The sequence below is a fragment of the Myiozetetes cayanensis genome, unplaced genomic scaffold (genome assembly GCF_022539395.1).
Source record: "Myiozetetes cayanensis isolate MyiCay16 unplaced genomic scaffold, myiCay2020 scf5-8, whole genome shotgun sequence".
Classification (NCBI taxonomy): Eukaryota; Metazoa; Chordata; class Aves; order Passeriformes; family Tyrannidae; genus Myiozetetes; species Myiozetetes cayanensis.
The window spans coordinates 830,173-844,225 of record NW_026087742.1 but is presented as its reverse complement, the minus strand read 5'-3'; the positions used below and the strand labels follow the sequence as shown (position 1 = coordinate 844,225).

The 14,053-nt window shown below is 54.4% G+C and overlaps 2 protein-coding genes across 3 annotated transcripts; one reads left to right on the top strand and one right to left on the bottom strand.

The window, feature by feature from the left end:
* LOC126649711 (somatotropin-like) lies at positions 1–3,177 on the top strand. Its single transcript, XM_050334097.1, is given in 6 exon segments — positions 1–11; positions 443–572; positions 574–606; positions 1,094–1,210; positions 1,567–1,728; positions 2,926–3,177. Coding segments are annotated over 6 exon segments (654 nt in total). The 3' UTR covers positions 3,127–3,177.
* Positions 3,178–6,200: 3,023 nt separating this feature from the next.
* Positions 6,201–10,273, bottom strand: RDM1 (RAD52 motif containing 1). 2 transcript variants are annotated; one of them, XM_050333495.1, is made up of 7 exons: positions 10,169–10,273; positions 9,395–9,574; positions 8,722–8,844; positions 8,068–8,230; positions 7,709–7,807; positions 7,160–7,248; positions 6,201–6,770 (listed from the first exon to the last, which is right to left on the bottom strand). In XM_050333495.1, exons 1-7 carry the CDS (start codon positions 10,253–10,255, stop codon positions 6,690–6,692), a joined length of 822 nt encoding a protein of 273 aa, XP_050189452.1. In that variant the 5' UTR covers positions 10,256–10,273; the 3' UTR covers positions 6,201–6,689. The 2 variants fall into 2 exon arrangements, with proteins under 2 accessions (XP_050189452.1, XP_050189453.1); XM_050333496.1 differs by lacking the exon at positions 8,722–8,844.
* Between the last annotated feature and the right edge of the window lie 3,780 nt (positions 10,274–14,053).

The following is a 14,053-nucleotide window of genomic DNA, read 5'->3' as shown; positions in this document are numbered from 1 at the left end:
ATGCGTGTGGGGTGATGGGAGATGATGATGGGGTGGTACTGTGGTGGGACACACTCTGGGACAGCCCTAACTTAAAGTATGGCAACTTATAAACCAGGGACAAAGAATAACTTTCCCTGCAGTGTGACTTTAATCTGTGAACTGATCTTTAGCCTGAACAGGGCAAGGAGAACGTGGAGAACAAGGCCGAGCCACAGTTACAATCATTGGTATTAACATAAATGTTGTCAGGGATATTGAAATTTGTATCCCAAGCTTAAGACAAGGATCAGCATGATGCCTGAATTCTGGGGAGGGCTGAGCTCACCCTTGCTGCCAGCGAGGCACCGAGGAAGAGGACCCCTCAGCCATGGACAGAAGAGACTGGGAATGAACTCCCAGGTGCCACCCCCTCCTCAGCACGGTCCCCCAAGGCCTGCTAACCCTTTCTGCTTTGCTGCAGGGTCCTGGTTCTCTCCTCTGGCCATCGCTGTGATCGCTGTGGGGCTGCAGTGGGCACAGCCAGCTGCCACCTTCCCAGCCATGCCCCTGTCCAGCCTGTTTGCCAACGCTGTGCTGAGGGCTCAGCACCTTCACCTCCTGGCTGCTGAGACCTACAAGGAGTTCGTAAGTGCTGTGGCCTCCCCTGCCTTAGCTTGATGGCTTCAGGATGTGTGACAGGGATCTCTCAGCCATTGGTGTGCCCTCTCCCTGCTTCTCACGAGGCTGAAGGGTGTCAGCAGGATAGGACTGGACCCTGTTTCCCCCTCTCAGCTCTCTGCCCCTGCTCTGATCCTGCACACCCCCCTTTCCAGGGCCATGGTTGCACATGGCCCAGGAAAGAGCTGTCCTTAGGGGTCCTTTCCTCCTTGGGAGAACCCGGTGCAGGTGGTTTGTGTTCACCTCAGCACCTTGGCTTAGCGAGTGGAAGACCTTTAGGCCCAGCAGCTATTGTGCCAACACAATATTCCTGCTTCCCACCAGCCAACGCTGCCCAGAGGCACCTCATGTCTCACATCTACTTCTTGCCAGGAGCATCCATTCAGGTCAGATTGGGAAGGTTTTCCAGAGGACGTGGGCAACATGTCTGGGTGTATTTGGGCTGTCTCCACAGGAACGCACCTACATTCCAGAGGACCAAAGGCACACGACCAAGAATTCCCAGATAGCATTTTGTTACTCGGAAATGATCCCTGCTCCCATGAAGAAGGACGATGCCCAGCAGAAATCCGTAAGTCCTCACCCTCAGGGCAAGCACAGCCCTGTCTGAAGAGCCCAGCTGTGCTTCAGGGCAGGAACAGGGGGTTTCCACCTGTGCACACTTGGGTGCTTCGTCCCTCCCCTCCCAAGAAAGATATAACCTGGGTTACACTATAAGTCATTATCTCTTCCCAAGGATGAGAACAGCTGTTGTCTGCACGGCACACAGGTCTGGGTGGTGCTCCCCAGCCTGAAAACTCAGTGTCTGCTGAAGCTGCAGGAGTGGTGGCACATCCCTGGGTCACCTCCTGGCTGTTCCAGAGGCAGCAGGACACTCCACCAAATACCTCCCCCCACAGCTTTGAGCCTCTCGTGTCTTATTTTCAGGACATGGAGCTTCTCCGTTTCTCCCTGGTTCTCATCCAGTCCTGGCTGACCCCAGTGCAGTACCTGAGCAAGGTGTTCACAAACAACCTGGTTTTTGGCACCTCAGACAGAGTGTACGAAAAGCTAAAGGACCTGGAAGAAGGGATCCAAGCCCTGATGAGGGTAAGTCACAGCACGTAGCGTGATTATAGGATAACAGAGATCTATCTCCCAGACCCAGGGCACTCAGCTCTCGGGGATCCAAGGACCATGAGAAATCTCCCCACCTTCCACTCCGAAGGCCAGTGGTGTCCTGTGGACTTTGCTCACCTGTAGATAATGAGATCATGACACCCCCACTGCACAGACCAGATGTTAGCACCCATCACAGAGCAGAACTGATCAGGAATCACAACAGCCGACACCCAAAGTCCACCCAAACCCAGCAACAAAAAACTATTCAGTTGCTTAAATCCACTTACTAACAGCAACATAATGTTTGCTACATGTCCATGCAAAATACTCGGAAACGGGACAAATTTCCTTCCTCCCTGCAGCCTGTGCCCAGCTCTGTTCTCACTGTAGCATCCCCCCTGCGTCACTGCCCTTCCTGCAAACACATACACTCAAAAATACATTTGAAATACGCTTTAAGAGTGGGGGGAGAAACCCTGAGCTCATCTGAAGCTCAGGAGGAGCCTTTGGCACTGGGCCTGTGGAGGAGGATCAGAGAATCCCAGAATCACTGAGGCTGGAAAAGCCCTCCAAGATCACTGCGTTCCCCCTGTGCCCGATGCCCACCTTGTCCCCCAGCCCAGAGCACTGAGTGCCAAGGCCAGGCCTTCCTTGGACACCTCCAGGGGTGGGGACTCCAGACCTCCCTGGGCAGCCCCTGACAGTGTTTTTCTGCGAAGAAATTCCTCCTGATGTCCAACCTGATCCTCCCCTGGCACAGCTTCAGTGTCCTCTGGTCCTGCCTCTTATTCCCTGAGAGCAGAGCCCAAACCACACCTCTCCTGGCTCCCCTCCTGTCAGGGACTTGCAGAGCCAGAAGGTCCCCCCTGAGCCTCCTTTTCTCCAGGCTGAGCCCCCCAGCTCCCTCAGCTGCTCCTGCTTCTCCAGCCCCTTCCCTAGCTCTGTTCCCTTCTCTGGGCACACTCCACCCTTGTCATGAGGGTCCCAGAACTGCCCCCAGGGCTGGAGGTGCCTCAGCAGTGCCAGCACAGGGACAGGCACTGCCCCGGCCCTGCTGCCCCACCGTGGGTCACACCGGTGCCATTGGCCTCTTGGCCACCTGGGCTCGTGTCCACCAGCACCAGCCTGGAGCGTGGGGTTGTGGTGCCCCAGCAGCCCCCCCAGCCCCTGTCCATCCTCCCACAGGAGCTGGAGGACCGGAGCCCGCGGGGCCCGCAGATCCTCAGACCCACCTACGAGAAGTTCGACCTGCACGTGCGCAGCGAGGACGCGCTGCTGCTCAACTACGGCCTCCTGGGCTGCTTCAAGAAGGACCTGCACAGGGTGGAGACCTACCTGAAGGTCATGAAGTGCCGGCGCTACGGGGACGGGAACTGCACCGTTTGACACCGGGGATGGCTCCAACCCCGCTCCGGCCCCTCAGTGACCATGGCTGCCCCGCTCCTTGGAAAGAGACCTGGAGAATAAACCTGCTACCGCCAACGTGTCTCTGGGTTTTGGGGGGCACAGCCCGTTGTGGGGGGCTGGGAGGGATGAGCAGCCAATGGGGCAGGGTGGATTTGGGGCTAAGGGAGCCTATCTGGGGCTTGGGGAGGTGGGGAGCAGATTTAGTGGTAGATATGGGCTGGGGAGTAGGTTGGGACTGCGGGTAGATTTGAAGCTGGCAGGCAGATTTGGGAGTAGATTTGGGGATGGGGAGTAGATTTGGGTCTGAAAGGGGAGGATTTGAGGCTTAGGGGATGGTGATTTGGGCCAGGAGAGTGAATTTGGGTCTGAGGGGAGACGATTTGAGGCTAGGGGCTGGAGGGTGCATTTGGGTCTGAAGGGAGTGGATTTCAGGCCAGGGGGTGCAGATTTGGGGCTGGGGTGTGAACTTGGTGCTGGCGGTAAATTTGGCAGTAGATTGGGTAGAGATTTGGGACTGGGGGGTGGATTTCAGGTTTGTAGGGACAAGGTTGGAGCTAAGCATGTGGATTTGGGACTTGGGGGTAGACTTTGGCCGGAAAGAGCAGAGTGCAATAAAGAATAAAGTGTAAGAACGAGGATGGGCTTGTGCCACCAGTGTCAGGACAGGACTTTCCAAAGACATCTCTTGTATGGAAAAGGTGCTGGTGTTACCATGAATCAGCAAATAAGAAACTCCTCAGACTCAAGTTGTGAGCATTAGTGGGCAGGGATTCTTTTATTATGAGTACTGGACACATAGAAGGATCCTCCTCTAATCAAACCCCTGCCCAGAGTATTTGAGATCTCTTTGTTAAAAAAGGGTGATTGAGAATGGAGAGAGCTCAGGGACCCATCGCTGAAAGTGTTCCCTTCCAGGCTGGTTTTGCAGCCCCATGGGACAGTGGAAGGTGTCCTGGGCCGTGGCAGGGGATGGGATGGGCCAATCCTTCAGGCCCCTTCCAAGGCAGTCCATTGCGGGGTTCTGTGCTGTGGCCCGCAGCATCTCCCCGTAGAAAACGCTGCATCTTCCCACCTGGATTTCTCTCAAGTCATCATTCAGCCACTGCACTTTGCTTCACCTTCCTGCTTAATAAGCTCAGCCAGTAGCAGGCGATTTCTCTTGCAGCAAATTGCCCCATTCTTCTCTTCTTACTTAAAGAGGCAACATTCTCACTTCAAGAGGGATCTCACATCAGTCCTGGGGCTCTTCCCTGAGCTCTCTCAGTTTTCAATCCCCCTTGTTTAACAAAGAGAGCTCAAAAACTCTGGGCAGGGGTTTGTTATCAAATAAGCAGGGATGTAGACAGGGATAGGAAGCTGAATAGCCCTCCTGTAATCAAGGAGGAAACAGTCAATGGCCTGCTGAGCCACTTGGATCCTCCTAAGTCTATGGGACCAGATGGGATCCATCCTAGGGTGATGAGGGAGCTGGTGGAAGAGCTCGCCAAGCCGCTCTCCATCCTTTCCCAACATTCCTGGCTCTCTGGGGAGGTCCCGGTTGGCAAATGTCACTCCGATCCACAAAAAGGGCCGGGAGGAGGACTCGGGAAAGTCCAGGCCTGTCAGCCTGACCTCAGTGCCTGGCAAGGTTATGGAGCAGATCATCCTGAGTGCAATCACACAGCACCTACAGGATGGACAAGGGATCAGAGCCAGCCAGCACGGGTTTAGGAAGGGCAGGTCCTGTCTGACCAACCTGATCTCCTTTTATGATCTGGTGACCCACCTGGTGGATGAGGGGCAGGCTGTGGATGTGTCTATCTGGACTTCAGCAAAGCCTTGGACACCGTCTCCCACAGCACACTCCTGGAAAAGCTGCAGCCCATGGGCTTGGACAGGGCACTCTGTGCTGGGTTAGGAACTGGCTGGAGGGCCAGGCCCAGAGAGTGCTGGTGAACGGGGCTGCATCCAGTTGGGATCCAGTCACCAGTGGTGTCCCCCAGGGATCATTGTTGGGTTCAGTTCTGTTTAACGTCTTTTTTGATGATTTAGATGAGGGGATTGAGTCCACCATTAGTAAATTTGCAGATGACACCAAGCTGGGGGAGTGTCAATCAGCTGGAAGGCAGGAGGGCTCTGCAGAGGGACCTGGACAGGCTGGAGAGTTGGGCTGATTCCAATGGAATGAAGTTCAACAAGGCCAAGTGCCGGATCCTGCACTTTGGCCACAACAACCCCTGCAGCGCTACAGGCTGGGCACAGAGTGGCTGGAGAGCAGCCAGGCAGGAAGGGACCTGGGAGTTTGGAGTGACAGGAGGCTGAACATGAGCCAGAGTGTGCCCAGGGAGCCAAGAGGGCCGATGGATCCTGGCCTGAAACAGGAACAGTGTGGCAGCAGGACCAGGGAACTGATTCTGCCCCTGTACTCAGCACTGCTGAGGCCACCCCTGGAGTGCTGTGTCCAGCTCTGGGCCCCTCAGGTCAGGAAGGACATGGAGGGGCTGGAGCAGGTGCAGAGAAGAGCAACCAGGCTGGGGAAGGGACTGGAGCACAAGTCCTATGAGGAGAGGCTGAGGGAGCTGGGGTTTTAGCCTGGAGAAGAGGAGGCTCAGGGGAGGCCTCATCACTCCCTAAAACTCCCTGAAAGGAGGTTGTAGCCAGGTGGGGGTTGGTCTCTTCTTCCAGGCAACTATCAGTAAGACAAGAGGGCATGGTCTCAAGCTCTGCCAGGGGCGGTTTAGGCCTAGATATTAGGAAGAAATTGTTTACAGAGAGGGTAATCAGGCATTGGAATGGGCTGCCCAGGGAGGGGGTGGATCCTCCATCCCTGGAGGTATTTAAGAAGAGACTGGATGTGGCACTTAGTGCCATAGTCTAGTAACTGTGGTGGTAGTGGATCAAGGGTTGGACTGGATGATCTCAGAAGTCCTTTCCAACCCCACTTGATTCTATGATTCTAAGCATCCACCACCCCTGCCCCCAACCTCACCACTTGGTGTGCTTGATGCCCCTTCCCATTGCCTGTGCTGCCTCCAAGGTTCACTCCCCACACCCCACTGCAAAATTTGACTTCATTTAATGAAAAACCTGTTTGAAATGACAATCTTTGTTCTACATAATGACAGTGCCCCGACTGCTTCTAGTTGGGGTCCAACACGTGACAACACATTCTTACAGGACTTTGGCTCATTTCAAACCATGTGCACTCAGGGAAATGCTTTCTCCTGTGCCTGTGCAAAGCCGGGTCAGCCCCACAGCTCCTCCTGCTGCTGAGACATCTTCCCTCTCAGACTGTCTCCTGTGAGTCAGAGTGACTCGGAGCTGGACGTGGCTCTTGCAGGGGTGGCTCCTTCCTCTGCCTGTCCTGGGAATGTTGCTCACATCTGCTGTCCTGTCTAAACAACAGTCATGCAGCTGAGCTGGCTTCCAGACAGAGCAGGCCGACAGCAAAACAGTTTCTCTCCAAAACCAGCAGGTATTTGGGGGCTTACTTTGAGTAACAAAGGGTTTATTGCCCATTTCTTTCTCTGGTGGACATTTGGAGGAAAAGCAAACAGGGCCTTTCATGGCTCATCATCCAAACTGAGATCAGACAAAACTTCTTCTTCTTCGAGCTCAAACTGTTCTGAGGACAATTCACTGACCTGGGAAGAGAAATCAAGAGTAAATTTCTTTCTCAAGAACATACTTGCTCTTCCACACCATCTAGGGCTTTCCTGGGATTTTCACTCCCCCAGACTCCATGAAGAGCAGCCCTGGGCACTGTCACATGTCAGATCTGTCAGACTGCAGTGTCACAGCCCTGTGCTCAGTTTTCTCTCCCATCTACGTCCCATATGCCTTTCTGCACAAAGAGAGCCAAAACCATAGGAGTTTAAAAACCTTAGCCTGCTGCACAATTCCAAGATGCAGTCCCTTCCTAGGATTTGAGGGGAGGTCATGGCTGCATCCAAGGAGGCTGCTGGAGGCTGTCAAAGCTAACAGGTGAAACACACGGGTCCTATGGGAAATCTCAACATCCACCTGCTTTTACCTGAACAAGCCCCTTCAGTTCCTCTTCTGTTAAGGGGTCTGTGGGCTCCTCCTGGCAGGGATTGTACTCCACGGCCACTTTCCCATTTTCTGAAACACAGTGAGCAGCCAGAGCCGTGGTTAGTCACTGCTGTGTGGAACGACAATGAACCAACCCTGAACTTCAGACATGGGACAATTCTGCTTCACTCACGGCCAGGACAGCAACATGCAAAGGGTTACAGTTCAGCTCCTGTTCCCCCTGCCTCCCAGACCCATTCATCAGCATGCATGTGCAGAGGCAAAAAGCTCTCCCTAACACCATTTAGACTCTTGGAATGTGCTCTTTCAATGGCTTAGTTATCATAACAATATCCCTCCTCCTCTCAGATTTTCCCTTCACTCCCACAGCTCACAGGGACAACCTCCTGTCAAACCACTACAGACCACAGCACGAGTTTCATTTTGCTCCCTCCAGCCCCAAGAAAGGCTCAGAGCAAAAAGAATCCCTACCAACGGTCACAGAAGTTCTAATACCAGCCCAAATATTTCACACAAGCCCAGGCCTTACCCAAGACTACGAGGAGGATCTTCTGGAAGGCCCCAGACAGAGCTTTGCCCACCGCCAGCTTCTGAGCCCTTCTCGTGGCTGTGATGAGCTCGAGGGGATCTGAACACAAACAGCAGCCCGTGACTGACCTTGGCAGGGCACTGCACACCAAGCAGGCACTGCAGCTGTGCCCAGGACACACTCACGAGGCAGCTTCACAGCACCCTGGGCAAGAGGGACACAACGGGAGGCAGGAAAGGTGGGAAGCAGGGAGGGGAGAGGTTCAGGATCCCATCAGCTGTGCAACACCAGAACTGGCCAGTGTCTGCAACAGCTGCTGGGAGAGACTTGCACTGCCCCCAAAGCCCACCAAAGCCCACCTTGCCCATCTCCTACGGCTGCCTGGCCCAGGGCAACTCCCCTGCTGCGCACCCCATGCTGCGGCAGCGTCACCTCCAGAGCACACAGGAACTTCACCCATCCCTGCTGGCAGCTCTGCCCCAGCTCCTCTTTCTCACCATCCAAGCCACACACCTTCTGCAGCTGTTGGGAAGAGCACAGAGAATTACTTTTGGTTAAAGACAAAGGGGATAGGAAGGCTTTGCGCACTGAGGCCCGTGCCTGCGAGCCACACACCTTCTGTGCACAGCCTGGGACTGGGGGTGGAGAAGCCAGGGGTGGAGACAGAGCAGGGGGATTTGCTGGTTTGATCACTAGTTTAGAAATGCCTCAGAGGCCCCATCCTCTGCGAGTCTCGGCCACCTCTCTCTTGGCACACAAAGAGCACTGTCAGGCTCTGTGCTGATTTCATCACAACCTCCCCCATTTTTACTAACAGAAACCAAGCCAGTGCCCTCACCCATCAAAATCTGCTCCCCCCAGGCTCTCAAGCCCCCCATCCATGGCCCAAAACACAGCTCTCGTAGCTGACTACGATTTGCTGAGTGGAGGACAACTCTTTTCATTCCATCAACCCCGCCAGGGAAGAGGAGGACAAGGGGAAGGCCAATGGATGAACACAAAGGGCCCCTCACCGTGATGATGCGACTGGACCAGCCGTTAAAGCCCAGGTAGTGGTTGGCCAACTCCTGGCACTTGTTGCTGCTGAGGGCAGGGGCTTGCTGCTGAACCCCCTTCTGCTTGGGGCAAACACAAACCTGCCCAGGAGAGAAGAACCCTGCTTAGCCAGGCCCTGCTTGTGAGGCTCCCACTCCAGCCACACCACTGACAGCTCCGGCAGAGTCACCCTCAGATAACCTCAGCTAACACAGGAAAGCATCCAGGTGGGTTTGGAGTGTCTCCAGACAGGGAGACTCCAGGCCCTTCCTGGGCAGCTGTTCCTGTGCTCTGCCACCCTCCATGGAAAGAAGATCTTCCTCATGGTGAGGGGGAACTTGTTCTGTTTCAGTTTATGGCCATTGCTCCTCATCCTGTCACTGGCACCACTGAACAGGGTCTGGCACCATCCTCTGGCACCCACCTTGGTGACATTCCTGTGGATTGAGGAGATCCCCTCTCAGTCCTCTCCTCTCCAGACTAATCAAGCCCAGCTCCCCTAGTGTCTCCTCCTCAGAGAGATGCTCCAGTCCCTGAATCATCCTTGTGGCCTGTGCTGGCCCCCCTCCCCGTGCTGATGTGATTCCATCCCGCTGGGGAGGCCACAGAGGCTGAATTCTGCACGTTTCCCACCTGGGGCTGTTCCCTTACCTTCAAGGGGCATTTCTGAAACAGCCTTTGCCCGTTGCAGGCGCGCTGGGCCCTGCTGGCATCCCTGGCTGAGTAGAACTTGATGACTCCGTAGTATCCCGGCCCTGCCACGGCGGCGTTGCCGCGCGCCCGCACCGAGTACAGCGGCCCAAACCTGGAGAACGCGGAGTACAGCAAGTGCTGAGGGAAAACAGAGGGCAAAAAGGGGGTTGATACACCTGAAAGAGGCTGAACAACTGCCACAGACAGAGGACAACTCGCAGGACCTATTTCCCTCGAAAACGAGGGAAGGTGTTAGCAACGCTGGATGGCAGCAAGAAGCTCTGCAATAAGCAGCAGCCTGAAGGGGAGGGCATCAACATCCAACTGAGCTCGCCCTGGCCCCACCTCGGACCAGGACGACCTCTCCTCTCCTTTATCATCCAGCTTCTGTGCTGGGGAGAGCCAAGCCATAGTGGGATTTCATGCTCAGCCCAGCCTGCCCCCTGCTCTCTGCCCTCCCTCGTGTGCTTTCAGCCTCCAGGAAAAGCCGGGCGCATGAACCGGCTTTGGTCCCGGCTCTCCCACCCTGCCTGGACAACTCGGGGCCGCTGCGCTGCTCAGACCCCAAAAGCAAATTATGAGCAGGTTTGGGGCACGCTGGGAAAGCCCCCAGCGCAGATGGGGCACAGCTCCGGGGGGAAAGAGGGACCCAGGCAGGGAAGGGGGACCCCGGGGGTGCCCAACCCCGGCCCCAGCCCCGAGAAGGGATCCCGGGGAAGGATCTCGCCTCACCTCCAGCCCCGCCTGCGGCTCCAGCCCCCAGACCAGCAGTGTGTGGGCACTGCCCGCGGGCACCCGGAATTCCAGCACCTCCGCCATGGCCGGGCCAGGACCAGCCCCTTCCTCCGCCCCGGCCCGGGACCAGCCCCTTCCTCCGCCCCGGCCCGGGACCAGCCCCTTCCTCCGCCCCGGTGGGCCCGGACCGGCTCAGCACGGCCCCGACCCGCTCGACCCGCCCCGAATGCTCTGCCCGCGCCCAAATCCGCCCCTGCCAGCCCCGAACCTACTGCCACTGCCGCAAATCCACTCCACCACTCCCAAATCCGCCCCTGCCAGCCCCAAATCCGCCCCTGCCAGCCCCAAATCCAGCCCCCGCCAGCCCCAAATCCGCTCTCCCAGTCCCAAAGCCCTGCAGATCCAACGGACCTAACCTTGTCTCTTCTGAAGACCACAACACAACTTTAAATTTATCTTTTTTTTTTTTTTTTACAATTTTCAATTGTGAAACAGTATTTACATTTAAAAATTCTCATTTACAGTTCTCACAATTCTTTTTATTTTTCTAGTAGCAAAAGTCCCTTCCTTTCATAGGATCATAGAATCATAGAATTAACTGGGTTGGAAGAGACCTTTGAGATCATCAAGTCCAACCCTTGATCCAACCCCACTGTGATTACCAGATCATGGCACTCAATGCCACATCCAGCCTCATCTTAAAAACCTCCAGGGACGGTGAATCCACCACCTCTCTGGGCAGACCATTCCAATGCCTGATCACTCTTTCTGTAAGGAACTTCTTTCTAATATCCAACCTAAACCTCTCCTTGACAGAGCTTAAGCCCGTGCCCTCTTGTCCTGCTGCTGATTGCCTGACCCCCACCTGGCTACAACCTCCTTTCCATGCACATGTAAGTCTGTGCCAGCAGCCACCTTTTGGAGAGCCTGTCCTCCCCAATTTCCTGCTTTCCCCTGCCTCTGGAATGCCCTGGATTTCCAGAGCTCTCCTGTTACTGCTGCAGTTCCCTGCTAAAGACAGGACTCTTTGCATGTGGTCCTCCTGGAAGCAAATGGAACAGTGTGCCCCGAGTTCCCACAAAAAAACATTCTTTGGAAAAGGAAAAAAGTTGTCCTGCTGATATGACTGTGCCAGTAAAACAGGCCACAGGTGATGTCCTCCTTTTATGAACAGAACGGAGCAAATCTTTGGGAACAACCGAGAGTTCCCCTTATTGTGGGGAAGTCTTCCAAATTCTATTGCTGTGTTTACCATCCTCTTAGCCAGTATAAGTGGAAGTGTAGAAAAACGTGCTTTCATAAATCTTGATTTTAGAAATAGACCCAGAATTACCAAATCTCGATTTTAGACATAGACTGCGCTCCCACCATTACAGGCCAGTGCTGGTCCCCAGGAAGCTCACGCACATGCAAAAAGCAAAGTGGTCTTTCAGTGGCATAGCCCTTGTGGAGAAGCTGCTCTTGGTGTGCTGCTTCAAGTTTACACCACAACAACCCATTCCAAGAGCTGCAAACATCCCACAGCTGGAGGACGAGTGTGCCTGTCCATGCAGCTCTCATGGATCCCCCTTCTGGAAGTGACTCCAGTGCTCAGAGCAGCAGCCCAGAGTGACCAAGTCCTTGTGTGGGGGTTTCCCACTTGATCTTTTCAAAGACTTGAGCAACTGTGCAGTCAATGTTTCCTCTCTCTGCCAGGTTCAGTTCAGGCCTCAAATCACCCTGAAATGTTCCCAAAGCAACGGCAGCAGATGGGCTGTTCCCCTTGGAGACCTGTCCTGGCTGTGATCCCTGCACACGTAACGAGGGACCCCAAAGCCCCGCACACCTTAGGGGGGACCCCAGCCCCCTGCATGCCCTGGGACAGACCCCAAGCCCCTGCTCGCCTTACGGGTGTCCCCAGGGCCTGCAGGCCTTGGGAGGAAACCCAAACCCTGCCGTGTGCCCCTGTCAGTGTAGATGGAATCTGCCCCGGGAATGTGAACCCTGATGCTTTGGCTCCTGCTGCTCCAGAGATGCCGGGGGAACACAGCCAGTGCGGGGTGTGTGGAGAAGGGAGGCTCCCAAGGCAGTGTCCCAGGGTCCCTGTGGGTGCCCCAAATGTTCAGGGCACTGCCCTGGGCGGCCCCAGGAGCCCCTCTGGCAGCCACACTGGCCCCAGCGGGGCTGGGCCCTGGGCAGCCCCACACACAGTCCGAGCAGGGTCCCTCCCCAGCCCCAGCCCAGGGTTCCCCAGCACAGGCTCAGAGCTCGGCATCCTCCAGACACTTTTATTGCCTTGCAACAACAAAGCAGGTGTGAGGAGATATGGAATAGAGAAAGAGAAAGATACGAGAAATGGAGAGCTGTCTATGCCAAATATTAGAAGGACCTGTTGTGGACAAATGGACTTGGCATACTTGGACATGTTTGGACAGTTTAAAATGGTGTTTGGTGGTTTATTCTAGTTATATTAGTTATATTATATAGGAATATGTTATTCCCCTCATGAGTTTGCTGTTCCCCGATTGGTCGTGATTTCCCCTTCTGTGATAGGTTAAAATTTGCCGCAGTATGGGCGGTACAGTTAACGCTGTCAGTTCATTTGGTTGGTTGGTGATTGCGTCACGCGTTTTGTAATTTCCCTATTGGTTGTACCCTCACGTCAATCCTGAAACTCCTCCCAAGTTCTAGTCCCTTCCACCCCGGACCCTATAAAAGGCCTGTCCTCCCCTCAGTGAGGGGATAACACCCTTCACTCCACTTACCACCAATAAAGCCTACAACAGAGTGAAGAACCCCTGTGTTGTCCGTGCCTCGTCCTTCACCCAGGCTTCGACATATGGCGCCCAGCCATGAGGCTCTGTTGTAGGTTCCTCATATTGAGGAAACTCCGGAGTGCTCCTCTGGGATACAGGAGACACAGGAGGTGTGTTGTCCCTGGCAGCCACACCCAGCTGGACCCGCAGGCAGCAAGTTGGCACTGCAATTTTCGCACCTCTTACTGCAGGCAGAAGAAGGTGAGCAGCTGGGGTAGTCCTAATTCCTTTCTGCGTTTCCAATCCCCCGTAATACAAAATACAAGAATGGGAGCTAGCCCTTCAAGAGAGCAACTTAAAATGTATGAAGACTTGAAGGCTTTAATCAGAAGAAATTACTATCCTTTAGACAAAAGCTCCCTGAAAGCTTTAATTAAATGGATTTATAAGAATATAGATCCTGTTCCTGAAATTCTAACATACTTGGAATGGGCAAAAATTGGATCGGCACTTGCAATTGCTATTTTCGCTGGAGACAGTCACGCGGTAAAAACTTTAAAAGCGTGGAGAACAGTCTTCATAATATTTAAGGACACTGTAAAACCAAAACCATTGCCAGAACAAAATTCAAAAACAACTATTAAACAATACCAAAGCCAGAAAAATGAAAGTGACTGTTCTCAAAATACTAATGTCAACAAGGATAGCAATTTGCAAAATTAAGGCGAGATTTCTGCCGCATGTAATCAGCCTCAAAATGGCGGCAGTCCCTCAGAAAAAATTCGCGCGGCACAACGCCTTAACATGGCGGGCAGCGATGAGGAATGCATGCAAAATGGCGACGACGGAAGCGGTGCGTCATACCAGGGGCAGGAAAATTTTCGCGGGCTGAAGGAAGGCAGTGGGAGTGGCGCGAGAAATCAAGCGCGGGAAGCTGTGTACCCACCTATCTACACGTCACCTTATATGTCACCTTTCCCCTCCTCTGTGACTGATGTCACTGATACCACCCTGGAAGTCCCTCAACTTCAAAATGGCGGCTACTATAACACTTCCGCCATCCGTGCCTCGTCCTTCACCCGGGCTGCAACACAGGCGTGCCAGGGCTGGCAGGGATGTGGAGGCTTCTGAGGGCGATCGGGGCTCC

What these genes read in the sequence shown, in the direction of transcription:
- RDM1 (XM_050333495.1), bottom strand. Translation starts at nt 10,255, where the DNA reads ATGGCGGAGGTGCTGGAATTCCGGGTGCCCGCGGGCAGTGCCCACACA. An exon ending in GGTCCAGTCGCATCATCACG is followed by an intron (nt 8,231 to 8,721) that starts GTGAGGGGCCCT and finishes TCTTCCCAACAG; the next exon opens with CTGCAGAAGGTGTGTGGCTT. An exon ending in AACTGAAGGGGCTTGTTCAG is followed by an intron (nt 6,771 to 7,159) that starts GTAAAAGCAGGT and finishes TTCTCTTCCCAG; the next exon opens with GTCAGTGAATTGTCCTCAGA.